The sequence below is a fragment of the Meriones unguiculatus genome, chromosome 8, assembly GCF_030254825.1.
Source record: "Meriones unguiculatus strain TT.TT164.6M chromosome 8, Bangor_MerUng_6.1, whole genome shotgun sequence".
Lineage (NCBI taxonomy): Eukaryota > Metazoa > Chordata > Mammalia > Rodentia > Muridae > Meriones > Meriones unguiculatus.
The window spans coordinates 40,607,615-40,621,510 of record NC_083356.1 but is presented as its reverse complement, the minus strand read 5'-3'; the positions used below and the strand labels follow the sequence as shown (position 1 = coordinate 40,621,510).

Sequence of the window (13,896 nt, the reverse complement as noted above, 5' to 3'; positions counted from 1 at the left end):
TACTTAAAATAATAAAACAACACATAAGCACCTAGATTTGTATTTGTATTTTCCCATCCATATGCACTAACCTGTAAAAAATACATAGAGCAATTCCCTCTAAGCCATTTAGGATCAGAGAGTGAAGTTTATGTTTATCTGGAGGATCATTATGATTTCTTTGATGTGGGGCCATTCTCAAGGAAACAAAGAAATCAAAACCTGAAGCCAGAATAAGAACTAATAGCTTGAAAAACTTACAGAGAAGCTTGAAAAAAAAAAAATACCCTTGACCTCTTTGTCATTTTTCTTCATGTTCCATCCCAGGCCTCACTTGTACACAGACCAGTTTTAAGAAGGCAGAAACAAGCAACATTCTTTAGCGTCACCTTTATTTACTTTGTATCACAACTTTAATTTTACTACTAAGATGTACTTTAACTAGAAACTACTGTTAACTCGGGTTAGGGGTAGGGGCAAAGGCAAATAGGAGAGAAAAACCTGGAGGAAGAACCGGAAGGAAGTTAGCTTGTCTAGTGGACACACTGGTTTTAACTTGAAAGGCCCTGGAACTTCTCATTGAGAGCCTGCAGGGCGGACAGTTGTTTCTTGAGGTCCTCTATTTCCTTCTGTAACTCCGGACAACGGGGACATCCCTGTGTTCCAAGTAGTTGCTCTGTCTCTGGATCTGAGGTTGGGGGATCCACAGGCGGTTCCTGGTCACCGGGGGCCACCGATCTCCTGGACATGATGGCTCTGTGACTCAGGGCTAAAGCCTGAGAGTTTCCGGGATCCTGGAAGCTTCGGGTGTTTATATCCCCACTATTGTATTCTTGATGCACACTCTGGCAAGTTAACTCTGCCCTGTGTGTTGGAAACTGAACCTGTGAGCAGGGGTCTGTGTCTTCTTTCAATACCAACTGTAACTCCTTTGTCCTCTTTGCCCCAGATTTCTTCCCAGTGTAGAAGTTCTTGCACTGTTTGGGTCTCAAAGGCAGCAGTGAGCATTTATTGGACCTCCCAGGCAGGCCAACACCAGAGATTGGGGGGAAGGTAGCTGGTTCTGCAGGAGCCGACTTCAGTCTCTGGCCCCATTGATGGAAGGCTCTCCCCAGAGTAACTGACGAGGCATCCCACGAGGTTTTTTTCTTCTGGGCCATCTTCTTTTTAGGACTGGCCTTGGGCAGGCTACCTGCCGCGGCTGCAGCCTCTGCGTAACCGGGCTTGTTTCCTCCCTTACCCAATAAGACACCTTGCTTTTTCTTAGAGGAAAAGGCTTCTAGCTCTTTCGAGGCCTGCCTTTCCGTGCCAGAGGTGAGTGCCCGGGTAGTAGAGGTCAGCAGGGAGGAGGGCATCCGGATGACACTGTCCCTGGTCTGGACATTTGGATGTCTGGCCAGGTCTCCAGTTTCTGCGGAGCCACTGGTCTTAGTCTGGCTCCCATCTTTAAGACAAATGGTCACCCTCATCATCTGTACCTCGTTTAATTCCTCTGACAACTCAGGTTCGGAAGTGATACGGTGGGTATCCTCGCCAATCACCATTCTGCTACTGCTACTCTTCCTCGGGGTCACCCAAGCCCTGCTTTGCTCCAGTCCCTTGGTGAAGAGAGTGGCAGCAGAGGCTGACTTTGCCTCCTCAGGGCCGGAGGTCTGTGGACCTCTCTTGCCGGAGCCGGACTCCGTCTCAGCAGACAAGCTCTCTGTGGATGGGTGTTCTCTGGCTCCTGGTGTCTCTACGACAGACAGTTGCTGTCCAATAGCCTCAGTCTCTACACTGGGTTGGGAGACGAATTCCAAACCAACCACTTCTTCCACTGGGGAAACTAGACTCTCTTCCTCCGGCATCAGGGACTCGGGCGAGCTGGTCCAAAACACCACCGATGTGGTCTCCGCCACCTCCAGCTGGGACACCAATGAGAACTTGCTGCCTTTGGGGCCTGGGAGGCTGCCTTCCCCCTCGCTGCTCTCGACAGGGCTTGAGACAAGGCTCAAGCTCTTGGCATTGTCTCCACCCTCCACATAAACACCATCTCCTGGAACAGACTGCTCCTCAGGAGAGCTCATGTTGCCGTCCCGGAAGCGGAAGTAAAATTCCAGGAAGACCGTTGCTCTGCTCACGTAAGACGAAAGGCATAAGTTTTACGACGCAGGAAAAATCTGCTCTCTACAGGAGTTACGCTCGCTGGCCTATCACCAGCATTTTCTATGATGACTCCTTTTCTCCTAAAATTTTAATTGCATCACAAAAAGATCTACTGAGCTTTAGTAACATAATTTTATCACGTTTGTATATGACCTGGCTTTAATGCTATAAGTTATCTCTCTCCTTTCCCCCGTGTGCATTTGCTGAAACACACACACACACACACACACACACACACACACACACACACACACGCACACACACACATCTTTCAGAGGGGTTGTATAAAGTAGAATTCATTTACAGAGGAAATTAGCCAGAATACTTTTTTGGCAGAGGGTCACATGTAACCCAGGTTGTCCTCAAATTTACTTTATACTGTGAATATGATCTTGAATACGGGTTGTTCTGGCCCCGTCTCTCAAGTGCTACTAGGATTACAGGTCTGTGCTGCTGCGTCATTGGAAATGAACCAGGGCTTTGCTCATGTTTGGCAAGCATGCTACCAAATGAGCTACATCCCCTGCCCTAAGAAAGATATCAGTCAGCACTTCTGATTGACACTGGTTAAGTGCTCCAAGAAGTGTTAACTGTTCCTGCTTCCCTAGAGTGAATTGGAGCCATGATCCTCACATTGTTCATCATTCCCGTTAACAGCAGTGTCCAAACAAAAGTCTCTTGGTCAGTCAACTTGCTGTGAGTTTAACAAAATCACTTCCTATTTTTACTGGACTATGGAGTTACACTGTTTTCACTCTTTTCCTTCTAAAGCTTCTCATTTACATACTTGTTAAAGCACAAACCAAGTAACATTCATCTTCTTGAATGTTTTACAGTCCATTTAGAATGGTTTTAAAGTCATTTATATAGCTGACAGGCCTGGCCATTCATGAGCTAGCTTGTACCCACCTCATGAGTCACCCTTTCTCAGCCACACTGCTCTTACTTTAAACCATACCAAGCTGATTCTCATCAAGACCTTCTCACTTGTCCTCTGTTGTCTACCCATCTTTCAGAGATGCACACGGCTTGGGCTGTCTTCTTCTTTTAGAATTTGAATCAAGTGACACTTTCTTGGAGTTCCTTTCTGATCATTCTGGGTAGTAGCCACCTCTCTCCTGGTTGCTGATCCTTCTTTATCACTCAGAGTGTTTTGGTTTCTTTATAGCAATTCTCACTCCCACTTCTCTCTTATATTTACTGTTTTCTTAATTGATCACTGCAATGTGGACTCGGTTAGGTTAAGAACTGCAGCTATCTCAGCCACTGACTATAATTATTCTGCTTAGAGTTGCTCAACTGCATTATGGTTGCAACCACATATTGTCATTTGATTTAATGGGACCTGGAAGACAGGCTACTATTTTTTATTTCAAAATTAGTTTAGATAATTTTAAAGCAATATCCATGTCTAGTGTACTAAGTTATATTTATTCCTTGAGTATTTTTTTTAACATTCTTTTGTGAGCATAGCCCTGGATTGAACACTGAGAAAAAAAAAGTGTTTGAAATAGATCTCACCTTTTAACAACACATAGTTCAGTTGTGAAAACAAACTTTTACATAAACACAAAAATACATGTCTAGGATGACAGAAGTAAAATTCAAATAGCAATAAAAACGACTAAAGTATTTTAAATGTTAATAATTAACTCATTTGTACGCCCCAACCCTGAATACATGGGGATACTCTACTATTTTATTTTTTATAACATCTTTGTTTTTACTTTTTATTACTTTAAAAATTAAGATAAAAAGAATACCAGTTTATTAAATGATTTAAATAAATAAGTATTTGATTCTCATGGTAACCATTCTCTTCATCTTTAAGAACAGGAAAATCAGACTCACATGGCACCTGGCTCATGCCTACACAGTCATCAACTGGGAAAGCACTACTCCAAAGTCTATGTTTAAAATCATCACACTGTTAAGTAACACTTTGGATAGAAAATAATGCTTTAAGCAATTTTCAGATTGTTTCAAAGCTAAATCAGGCTAGAAAATATACTTGAACTGGGAACACATGTGAATAAAATCTATCCATTTGCAAAAGCAAAATGAAATTGTTAGGTTAAGCCTGTGAATTAGAGACAACTAGAATCTTCTCAAAGACTACTTACAGCTAAAGTAACTGAATCTCTATGTCTATAGAATTAGGCTTGTTCATGTCAGGGAAGGATATTAATGGTTTTAATATGCACCCCTTTGGTGAGATTAAATAGCCATGAACAGTCCAACAGCTTCTTAATCAGGGTATAAATGTCTTTTCATCTCCCCCTTCCTTTTCACCCTCATCCCTTTTTTCCTTTCTTTTATTCTTCATAATTGATAGTCTAATATGTGCTATATACATCTCCAGATTCTCATTTGACTTATATGTATTTGGAAAGCATTTAATACACATTCAGAGAATATGCACTCTTGACTAAAATGAACACATTTGTATGGAGTTGAACCATATTACTTTGTGAAACGAACATAAAATATAGTTCTCATTAGACCGGTGCTTCTCTACATTATGTTAGCATGCCATTTCCAAGAACCACATCTTTTTCAAAGGGAGTCTGACCCGAGTAAACGTTATGAGAATATCGTGTTAGACAAAGCTTAAGATGGTCTAGGTGATGCCCATTATGCCGCTTAGTTTTTGCCAACACTAATCTAGAGATCCTTGGGAAGATAGAATTTCAGTTTAGGAATTGGTTCCATCAGATCGGTCAACATGCATGTCTATGGAATTATGTTTTCGGTTTCTAGCTGATGTAGGAGGGCCTAGTCCACTGTAGTCAGTGCCATCCTTGGCATGTAGGCCTGTACTGTACAAGAAGCATAGCCAAGCCAACCAGTGGATGCAAGGGTTTTGCTCTGGTCTTTGCTTGAGCTCTTGCCTCTGGTTTCCCATTTTGTGCTCCTGCCCTGTGCAGCCTCAAGGATGGACTGGAGTCTATAAACTGAAATAAATAGTTTCCTCTCCAAGTTGTTTTTGGTAATGGTATTTATCGAGGCAAGAGAAAAGCAAACTAGGGTGTACTCTTGTCTTCTGGAGAAAGTGTACTCACTTGACATGAATTGCTTGTTTCTAATGCCACAAGAGAAGGTATTCTCCATCAGATGGATTTGCTATTGTCATTCACATTTCATACACAAGGAAACTGCAGTTCAAAGAAGTTGGGTGCATGGATAAAATCACTAATAAGTTGTTATGTAGAATAGAATTGAAATTAAGTAGTAGGGGGTTATACTACCAGAAAATTTGAATGTATGAGAAATAGTATTATTTGATAGATAACTACAAAGTGATACAATTGTCAGAATTATCATAAAATGAAACTTTTTTCCCAAGAAGTGAAAATCAGATGGACTGGTGCTCTGTACTTTAAAATTCAGGAGACACAGTCTTGTATAGTTTAACTTTAGTATTTTTCCATAAACGTCATATATGTGGTACACTTACTATGATGGTTCTGAATAGCTCAGCAAGCGGTGTTGGTACTGTAATAAGGAGCTTTACATCCATGGATACTAGCTGAAGTGTTGAAATATGCTAACAAAATATATAGTTTTCATGAAGCAGGCCTGTAATCACAGGATTGGGAATTGAAATCTTCCATGGCTTTCTCTTGAAAGCCAGGACCTCTCGTGGACAGAGATAATACTGTTGCCGTCACATTTCTTGTTTGAAAACTGGAGCAAACGTGGCAACTATACTCATCCAACACCTCGGTTCTGGTGTGTTCTCACATCCCTCCCTGAACTATGTACTGGAGTTTCCTATAACAGAGCGAGTGTTATCTTGCATGTGACTTGCAAGTCAGAGTAGTCACTGCTGTCCGACATTAGACTGAAAAGAAGTAAATATTTCTGGTCAGCTCCATGTGCGATCACAGACTCCATTATAAACTGGCTCTGTTTTATGCTGTTACATACAACGTGATGTTTTCCTAGAGGACGGATCAGCAACTGGCCCATAAGTCATATGACCATTATCGGACGGCATAATGATATTGGGATCCATTGGTCAGGATGCAGCATACATACCAGCACTTACTCTAGGTAGTTTAAAAACATGAAAAATTCTTGGAAGGTATGCTGCAGCTTGGCGAACATTATCTTTCTCTATAGGAAACTTATTATATACAAACACACACACACACACACACACACACACACACACCACACACACAGAAAGTCAAAGAGAGACAGAGACACAGAGATAAAGACAGAAACAGAGCTTATAAAATGGTAGGTTTTCTTGTGGCTTTTTCAGGCATTCTTAGGGTTAGTTATCTCTCTCCCATCCTCCCTCTAGCCTCCCATACAATATTTTATAGCTTACCCCCCCTTAGTTGATTCCCCCTTTCCTTTTTGTAGCATGTAGCCATGAAATTGGGAGCGGATGCTGTGATGAGGTACATTGGGAAGGAGTTGGAGGGAGGGTCAGATCAAAATACATTACATATTTGCATGAAACTCAAGATATAAAAACATGTTTTAAAAATGGTCTCCTGGAGTTTATAAAATCTCTGGAACCATCAGAAAATCAGAATTGGGGCCAATGTAATAAGAAAAGAAAAATGCTACTGAGAATGCTGCTGCTGACAGTGAATTGAGACAGTTGCTTTCACAGGTCCTACTGTTCATCAGCAGAGGCACCAGCCATCCACCCTTGCCACCTTGACGCTCCACAGCTTTGCTGGTAGGGCGATAGGTATGGCAGCTTCTGCCATCATTCTCTTACAAATACATTTTCACCCAGATGTGATTATGCAGCTGACATTGCCTTGAGCTTCATTTGCAAAGAACTCTTCTTTGCAAGTGGGTTCTCTTCAGGATGGAGAATATTTCCATACACATTGAGCCATTTAAAGCTTTCCATCATGGATTGTGGACTGGTGCGGTAGCAGCCAGTAAATTTAAAGAAGGACGAGTCTGTGAAAGGTAATAAACCAAGGGAAAATGTCTAGCCCATATGAACTGCACCTAGTCAGGCTTAAGGGGCCATATTGTTTGCTCTTGGTGGTCAAGGTTTACCTTGTCTGCTTTACTCTTTGATATAAGGGTTCATGGCTATAAAATGAGTAGGAGGTTGAAATACAATACTATACACTCAGGAGGGAGTGGAAAATTTCTGTAGAAGCTGTAAAGCATGATATTAAACATGCCTAAAGACAGTTTGTAAGGGAGAAACAAGCAAAAGCTGTGATCTGTGCAAAAAGTTTCCGTGTATCTCCGGGACAAGTGAAAGATACCCCAGCGTTTGGGCTTGTCACTTGGACTGAAATTAGTTTAAATTAATCAGACAATTCTGATGAAATTTCTTGATGTTTAATTTGATTCTTGCATTTTTGAACTAACTGATGGCTTTCAGAATGAAACTGAATCTCAAAAGAACGTGTGAATAGTTGTGGAGCTGCATGAGGCTGATGGAAATAGATTGTTAAAAACCACTTCAGAAACACATCAGCAGCTCTCATGGATAGCTCACACTGGCCAGCAAATAACAAAATAGGAAAACGCTTGAGTTCTCTGTTGATGGCCATCAACTTGTTGATTCTAAGTGCAGTTCTCCTCAGTGTCAGGACACTTGCTTTCTTGAGAGTGACAGAAATGAGTTGACCTGGGCAAATTCCTCAGATATGGGTCCCATGAAGAGTACCCACTAGTCTTTTCATATTACTTGTGCTTCTACAGAATGAAATGAATAGTGATAGAGACTGCTCATAGTGTGGATCTAGAATGTTCCCCAAAGGCTCATTGGTTAAAGGTTTGTACCCGGGAAGTGGTTAAACTTTAACAGGTAGTATCTAATGACAAGACTTGGGTCATTGTGCATATACTTAAGCTGGAGCTTATGGGAAATCAGTCCAGTTCTCTTGCCATCTCTCACTTTCTGCCCTTGAGGGGAACAGTTTTGCTTAACCACATTCTACTGTCATGATATGCAGCTGCAGGCCTGAATCAATAGACTTAAACATTCAAAACTGTGGAGCAAAATAAGCCTTTTTTGTTTGTTTATTCTCTTACATTTTTTGTTACTATGACAGAAAGCTAAGAGGTGATAGCTCAGTGTTGTGTAGAGCATTTTGCCTAATACCCGTTGATTACATTCTGTCACTTACTGAATAAGTATCACATACCAAAACCAGGGAGTCTTTAGCTCTTCTCAGAACAACAGATCAAATAGCAATCAAATAGGTGCACATGTAAATTGGAAGCCAGGATGGATATAAGATGAAACTGTTTATGGCAATGCTATTTGACCTTGTCTGAGAACATTTCAGTAAAGAGCTGATGCTTCAGCTGAGGTCCAGGATGTGATCAGGAGGTGACCAGATGTCAAAGACATTTCAAACAAACGGAATTGTATGTGCAAAGGGTGGGTGGTTAGACATACCATGGGGAGGATAAGATATCAGTAATGTTCATGTGACCAGAATTTAGGGGGCAGACATGTGTGCATGATAAGATGAAGTGAGAGGGACGTGAGTGCGTACAGAGAGAATATGATGGCTGGAGATGTATGCGGGTGCACGGTCACCAAATATCTTGTATTTCAGAGTGATGGGCAGGCATTTAAATGTACTAAGTAGTTGGATATCTTGATATTTTCCTTTTTTTCTCACTCCTGCTATATTATCCAGTTACATGAAAGTATCTGCAGTTGAGCTTCTTCGGTATCTGAGCTCTTCTCACTAATGTACACTTCAAAAAGTGACTACAGAGAGAGCTTTGGTTTGTCTTATGTTACATATTTCAGCTTCAGAGGCTGAGGCAGAGGCAGAGAGGCAGAGAGGCACAGAGAGAGAGAGAGAGAGAGAGAGAGAGAGAGAGAGAGAGGCAGAGAGAGGCAGAGAGGTAAAGGCAGAGAGGGCAGAGGGCAGAGGGCAGGGGGCAGGGGGCAGGGAGAATGCAGGTCAGGGCAGAGGCAGAGGCAGTTTGAAGGTTCCAGAGAAGTCACATTTCACTGTCTTAATCTTCTGAGTGCTGCCATAGACTATGGCCATACTTCATCATGTTGTGATAAGTTCATGGAGTTCATTGTCTTCAGTCTCTGTTTCTTGCTTGTGACTAGCATAGCGGGTAGAAACGCAACAGGGTTCTACATACCCTCATGAACTGAACTACATTCTTCTGAATCTTGATTGCAATTTTATATGGTTGAGACCCTTAACACCTAGTGAGAAAACACCCGCATCTTTGAAAAAATCCCTGTCTTGTCATGGGCTGATGGCTTACTGTTTTTGTTAAACTGAATCCTTCAAACTAAAGTGTATTTTGACTCTTAGGGTATCTATAATTTGGTTACAAGGAGTTCTATTAAATCTGGTTTCTTGGGGCTTTCAAGATGGGAACGACCAGTGTGTACCATATCTAAGAGTATCTTAGGATATCTACGATTTGGTTATAAGGAGTCCCATTAAATTTGCTTTCTGGGGCCTTTCAAGATAGAGGCAACCTCTGTGTACCTTATCTAAGGGGCAGAAGATCAGAGACTGTGAAACTGGTGAGTAAACATGTGGATGGATCCAAAACACCGACTTTGGTACATCCCGGACTGGAGGGGACATCTGGGGAGTTGGAGTCTATCAGGTCCAGCCCCCCACTCCATGGCCATCTCTCGAACTGTGAGGCCCCTGGCCTTCTAGCATGGTTGAGAGAGTACAGACCCCCAGGTACAGGGACCCTCCGCTCTAGAAGCCAGATATTGGATCCCTCTGGCTCCGATGAGGAAGCACCTGGGTTCTTGGGACAGCATCCCAACCTCCAAAGCACCATCCTACTGACCCTCCCTCCTCCACCCCTGTGGAGACCAGGTAGACAACAAAATCAGATGGAATCCAGATCCAAGTAGGCAGAGCCCAGACGAATCTGAGACCCAGGTGCGCAGTGTCTTGGTAGGACTGTATGTCGCAGCTCAGCTGCCTTCTGGGGTACCAGATCCCCTGCTGAAGCACCTGTGCATCCTCAGCTACCACCTGAGATGCTCATGCCCCTTGACCTTCAAGATTCCTGCGCCTGCACCTCTGCCCTTCAAAGCGCCTGCTCCACATTTCATTCTCTGAAGTCCCTTGCCAGCCCTTAAGGCGCCTGTGCCCTGCTTTCTAAAACACATTCCCCAGCAGGGCTGAATATGAAACACCAGCACACATTCCTGTTCCCTGGATCTCTATCATCATCCTCAAGACTACTCCAGACTCCAGAGACAGGAGGATACAGTCTTCTGAGCAGGTACAAGGAACAAACAGCCAAGGCTGTGAACAAACAGATGGCTAAAGGCTGGAGTAAGAACACAGTTAACAAAACCCATCACATCATGTCTCCACCAAAGTACAACGGATATACTAATGCAGCTGAAACACAGGGAAATGAGCTTAAATCTATGCTTATGCAGTTACTAGAGCCTTATAAAGAGGAAACAAAGAAATCTTTCAAAGAAATTCAGGAAAATACATCCAAACAAAGTGAGGTCATCAAGGACAGACACGAAACCACAATCAAACAGGTGAAGGAAATGAATAAAACAGTTCAAGACCTGAAAATGGAATTAGGATCAATAAAGAAAACACAAACCGAGAAAACCCCAGAGATGGAGAACTTGGAGAAGAGATCAGGAGCCACAGGGAATAAGTATCACCAACAGAATATAAAAGATGGAGACGAGAATCTCAGATGTTGAAGATACAATTGAAGAAATTGATACATTAGTCAAAAAAATGTTAAATCTAAAAATTTTCTGACACAAAGTATCCAAGAAATCAGGGACACTATGGAAAGTTGATGCCTAAGAGTAGTAGGAAAAATTTACAGACACCAGGAAGATAAGTCTGATGGGTATCTTAGGCTTCATGTGGACCCATTAGTTAGGGGAGTGTGGGACATCTCTGACATGGACTAGGTTGCCTGCTTTATGATCACTTCCCCCTGATGTGACTGCCCTACCAGGGGAGGAAGACAAACTCAGCCCTCATGTGAATAGATGAGCTAGGGTGTCTGTGTTGGGGGCCTCCCTTATCTGAGGAATAGGGGAGAGAGGATGTGGGAGGCAGGGTGGGACTGGGAGAAGAGGGAGAGACCTATGACTGAGGTGAAAATTGAATTAGTTAATTAAAAAATTGTTTTTTGTTTGTTTGTTTTTCTGGTCATTTTTGAACAGTTTCTTGCTTTGTGGAAACGCAAGCTACTCCAGCCTCATCTTGCAGATTTCCCTGTCCTAGACCTCAACTATTCCCAAAAGACATGCAGAATGGCATTTGGAAACCAAGTGCTTCTCTTTGGTATTAGGGTGTCACTCTCCAATCCTCTCACTGGAAAGACTTAAATATATTTACATACCCACATATCTGCGTGTTCATTTGAGAGTGTGAACTTAGAATGATGTTTCTATTTCTAGTCCAACACCACAGGATTGAGGCTAACCTTTACTCATTTATAACTCCTTTCCTCAACTGTAAGAAACATGACTCTTATCATCTATACTAGATAAACTTATTTTTTCAATATCAGAATACAAATAAGCACTTTCAAACCTGCTAAACAAGCTTTTGTAAAAAACAAACAAACAACAAACAAAAAACCTTCTTAACTAGAGAACAACATTGTATGGTTGTTTTGTTGTTAACATGAGAGATCATGGTCAATACTTATTTTAATGTTATTAAAATCAACTCAGTATTCCTATAACCCCCTACTAACTACGGCATGATATTTCTAAACAGTTCTTTAATACTAGAATGCACAGACTTCTTCCTTAAAAAAACATTAAATCCAAATCTATGCTTTTTACTAGGTTTGTTGGCAGTAAATTTACTCACAGTCTTTATCAGGTTTTCCTTTCTCCATCCCAGAGTTGTGTAAGAGTTCAAATAATCTTAACGTAGGAAGAGACTTCTAAGGATGTCACTCTCGCTGAGGGATCACATAGCACAGACATTAGACATTTTATGTGCTTGAGAATGCTGGTGCTCATAACCTTTATTTTCCAAATGCATTGTGCAGTTGCCCACTTTTGGAGTCTCATCTGAAGACCTCCAGAAGTCTGTACTAGTCTCAGTGGTCTGTCTATTCTATTCCACCTTGTATTGTGCCCACAGGTGAGACATCAGACTTTTACAGAGGGAAAACCATGTGGTTGATTGCTCCACAAATGGGTATTTACACAGTCGCCCTTGTTTTAGGCAAAATTCCTAGCTCTACTTTGATTGTATTGTTGGGAACTGTCTCGTCTAGATCTTTCTTAGTAGTAAGACACCACTGCCAGGGGGCAGGGAAGGCCTCTCCAGGTATTCCCAGGTTGTAGCCCTTTGGGGGCCTTCAGCCATCTCCACACTCCTTCTTTTCAGTGTCCAGAATTATTTTCAGCCTGTGGTGAAGTATCTATTTTCTTGTCCTTTGATAAGTAAGTTTCTTTTTTTCTTGGTTACTATTTTGTTTCATTTCTCTATCACCATTTTATTGTTGGCTGTCAGGCCAGTAGGTTCAGTCTATCATGCTGAGTCAGAATCACTGGGTATAAATCACACAAAAACTCAGACAGTTTTTGAGACATTTCACTTGAAATTGACTTTATATTATAGTTGAATATTTCTAAACCATAATGTTACTATGCATTTCTATTACTATATTATTTATTAAAAAAAGCATTGGTTTTTGTTATGTATTATTTAATATCATATATTTTTAATTTAAATTTTTAAAAATTAAAATAGAACCATATTACTTCTCCCTTCCCTTCCCTCCCTGTAATCTCTCTCATGTCCCCTACTTCCAACTTTTCCCATGTTTCCCTCTTCATTCCATCTTAAATTAATGGCCTCTTTTGCTTTGATTATTATTATTACATATATGCGCATAAACATATACATACAAACCTCTGAGTTCCTTTATTACAGTTGTATGTATATGATTTCAGGGCTGACCAAATTGTATTGGATAACCAATCAGAGAACTCATCCCTAGGAGAGGCTAATCTTCCTCCTTTCAGCAACTATTGGTTGCTTGTTGTTATGTTTTTAGAAGTGGGGTCTCTGAGAGGTTTGCCCCTTCCATGTTATCATATGTCTTGCTATTGTCATTGTTTATGTCTTGTTTAGGTAGTCGGATTATTGAGGTATAATGGGTGAAACTTTTTGTCATTCTAGGGGACTCAATCTCACAGCAACCTCCCTGATCCTCTGGCTCTTACAATCTAGTCACACTTCTTCAGAGGCGTTTCCTGAGCCTTAGGTGCAGGAGTTGTAGAGAGGAGGTATGGCTCCCCATTATCCATTGGTTTCAACACTATGGTCAGTTGTGGTTTTCTGTAATGGTCTCTCTTTGCCATAAAGAGAACACTTGTTTATTTATTTTTTGGTAAGAAGTGAGTATAAGGATAAATTTTAGAACACAGAAATGCTGGTCTAGTCAAGCGGCAGTTTTAGGTTCTTTTTGAAGATCTACAACCTGACAACCCAAGGTAGTTGCCTAGGTTTCTGGTACCAAGTATGATTTAGCTCCTACTGAGTGGGCCTTATAGAGAGCTGCTGGTTACCACCAAAAGATGAATGCTATTATTACACTCTTAGGGATATCTTTCCATGATGGTCATTGTTATGGCAAGGTTAAGTATCACAGCACAGTAGGGCTATTGGTTGATTACTTTTCTCTTTAGATTATATAGTACTTTCTGGTACTATGAAAGCAAGAGTACAGAAACAAGGATTTCAGATTAGATCTAAATTTAATCTTATGTCTTGGGTACTTCTCCATTAGATAAGTTATCTGGACAAAAAA

At 41.4% G+C, this 13,896-nt stretch overlaps 1 protein-coding gene and 1 pseudogene across 1 annotated transcript; one reads left to right on the top strand and one right to left on the bottom strand.

Annotated features, from left to right (window-relative positions):
- Positions 1-530: 530 nt before the first annotated feature.
- Positions 531-2,045, bottom strand: LOC110559368 (uncharacterized protein CXorf49 homolog). Its single transcript, XM_021654759.1, has one exon. It carries the CDS (start codon positions 2,043-2,045, stop codon positions 531-533), a length of 1,515 nt encoding a protein of 504 aa, XP_021510434.1.
- A 4,913-nt stretch (positions 2,046-6,958) lies between these two features.
- LOC110559366 (large ribosomal subunit protein uL14-like) overlaps positions 6,959-13,896 on the top strand; it is a 54,016-nt pseudogene continuing 47,078 nt past the window's right edge.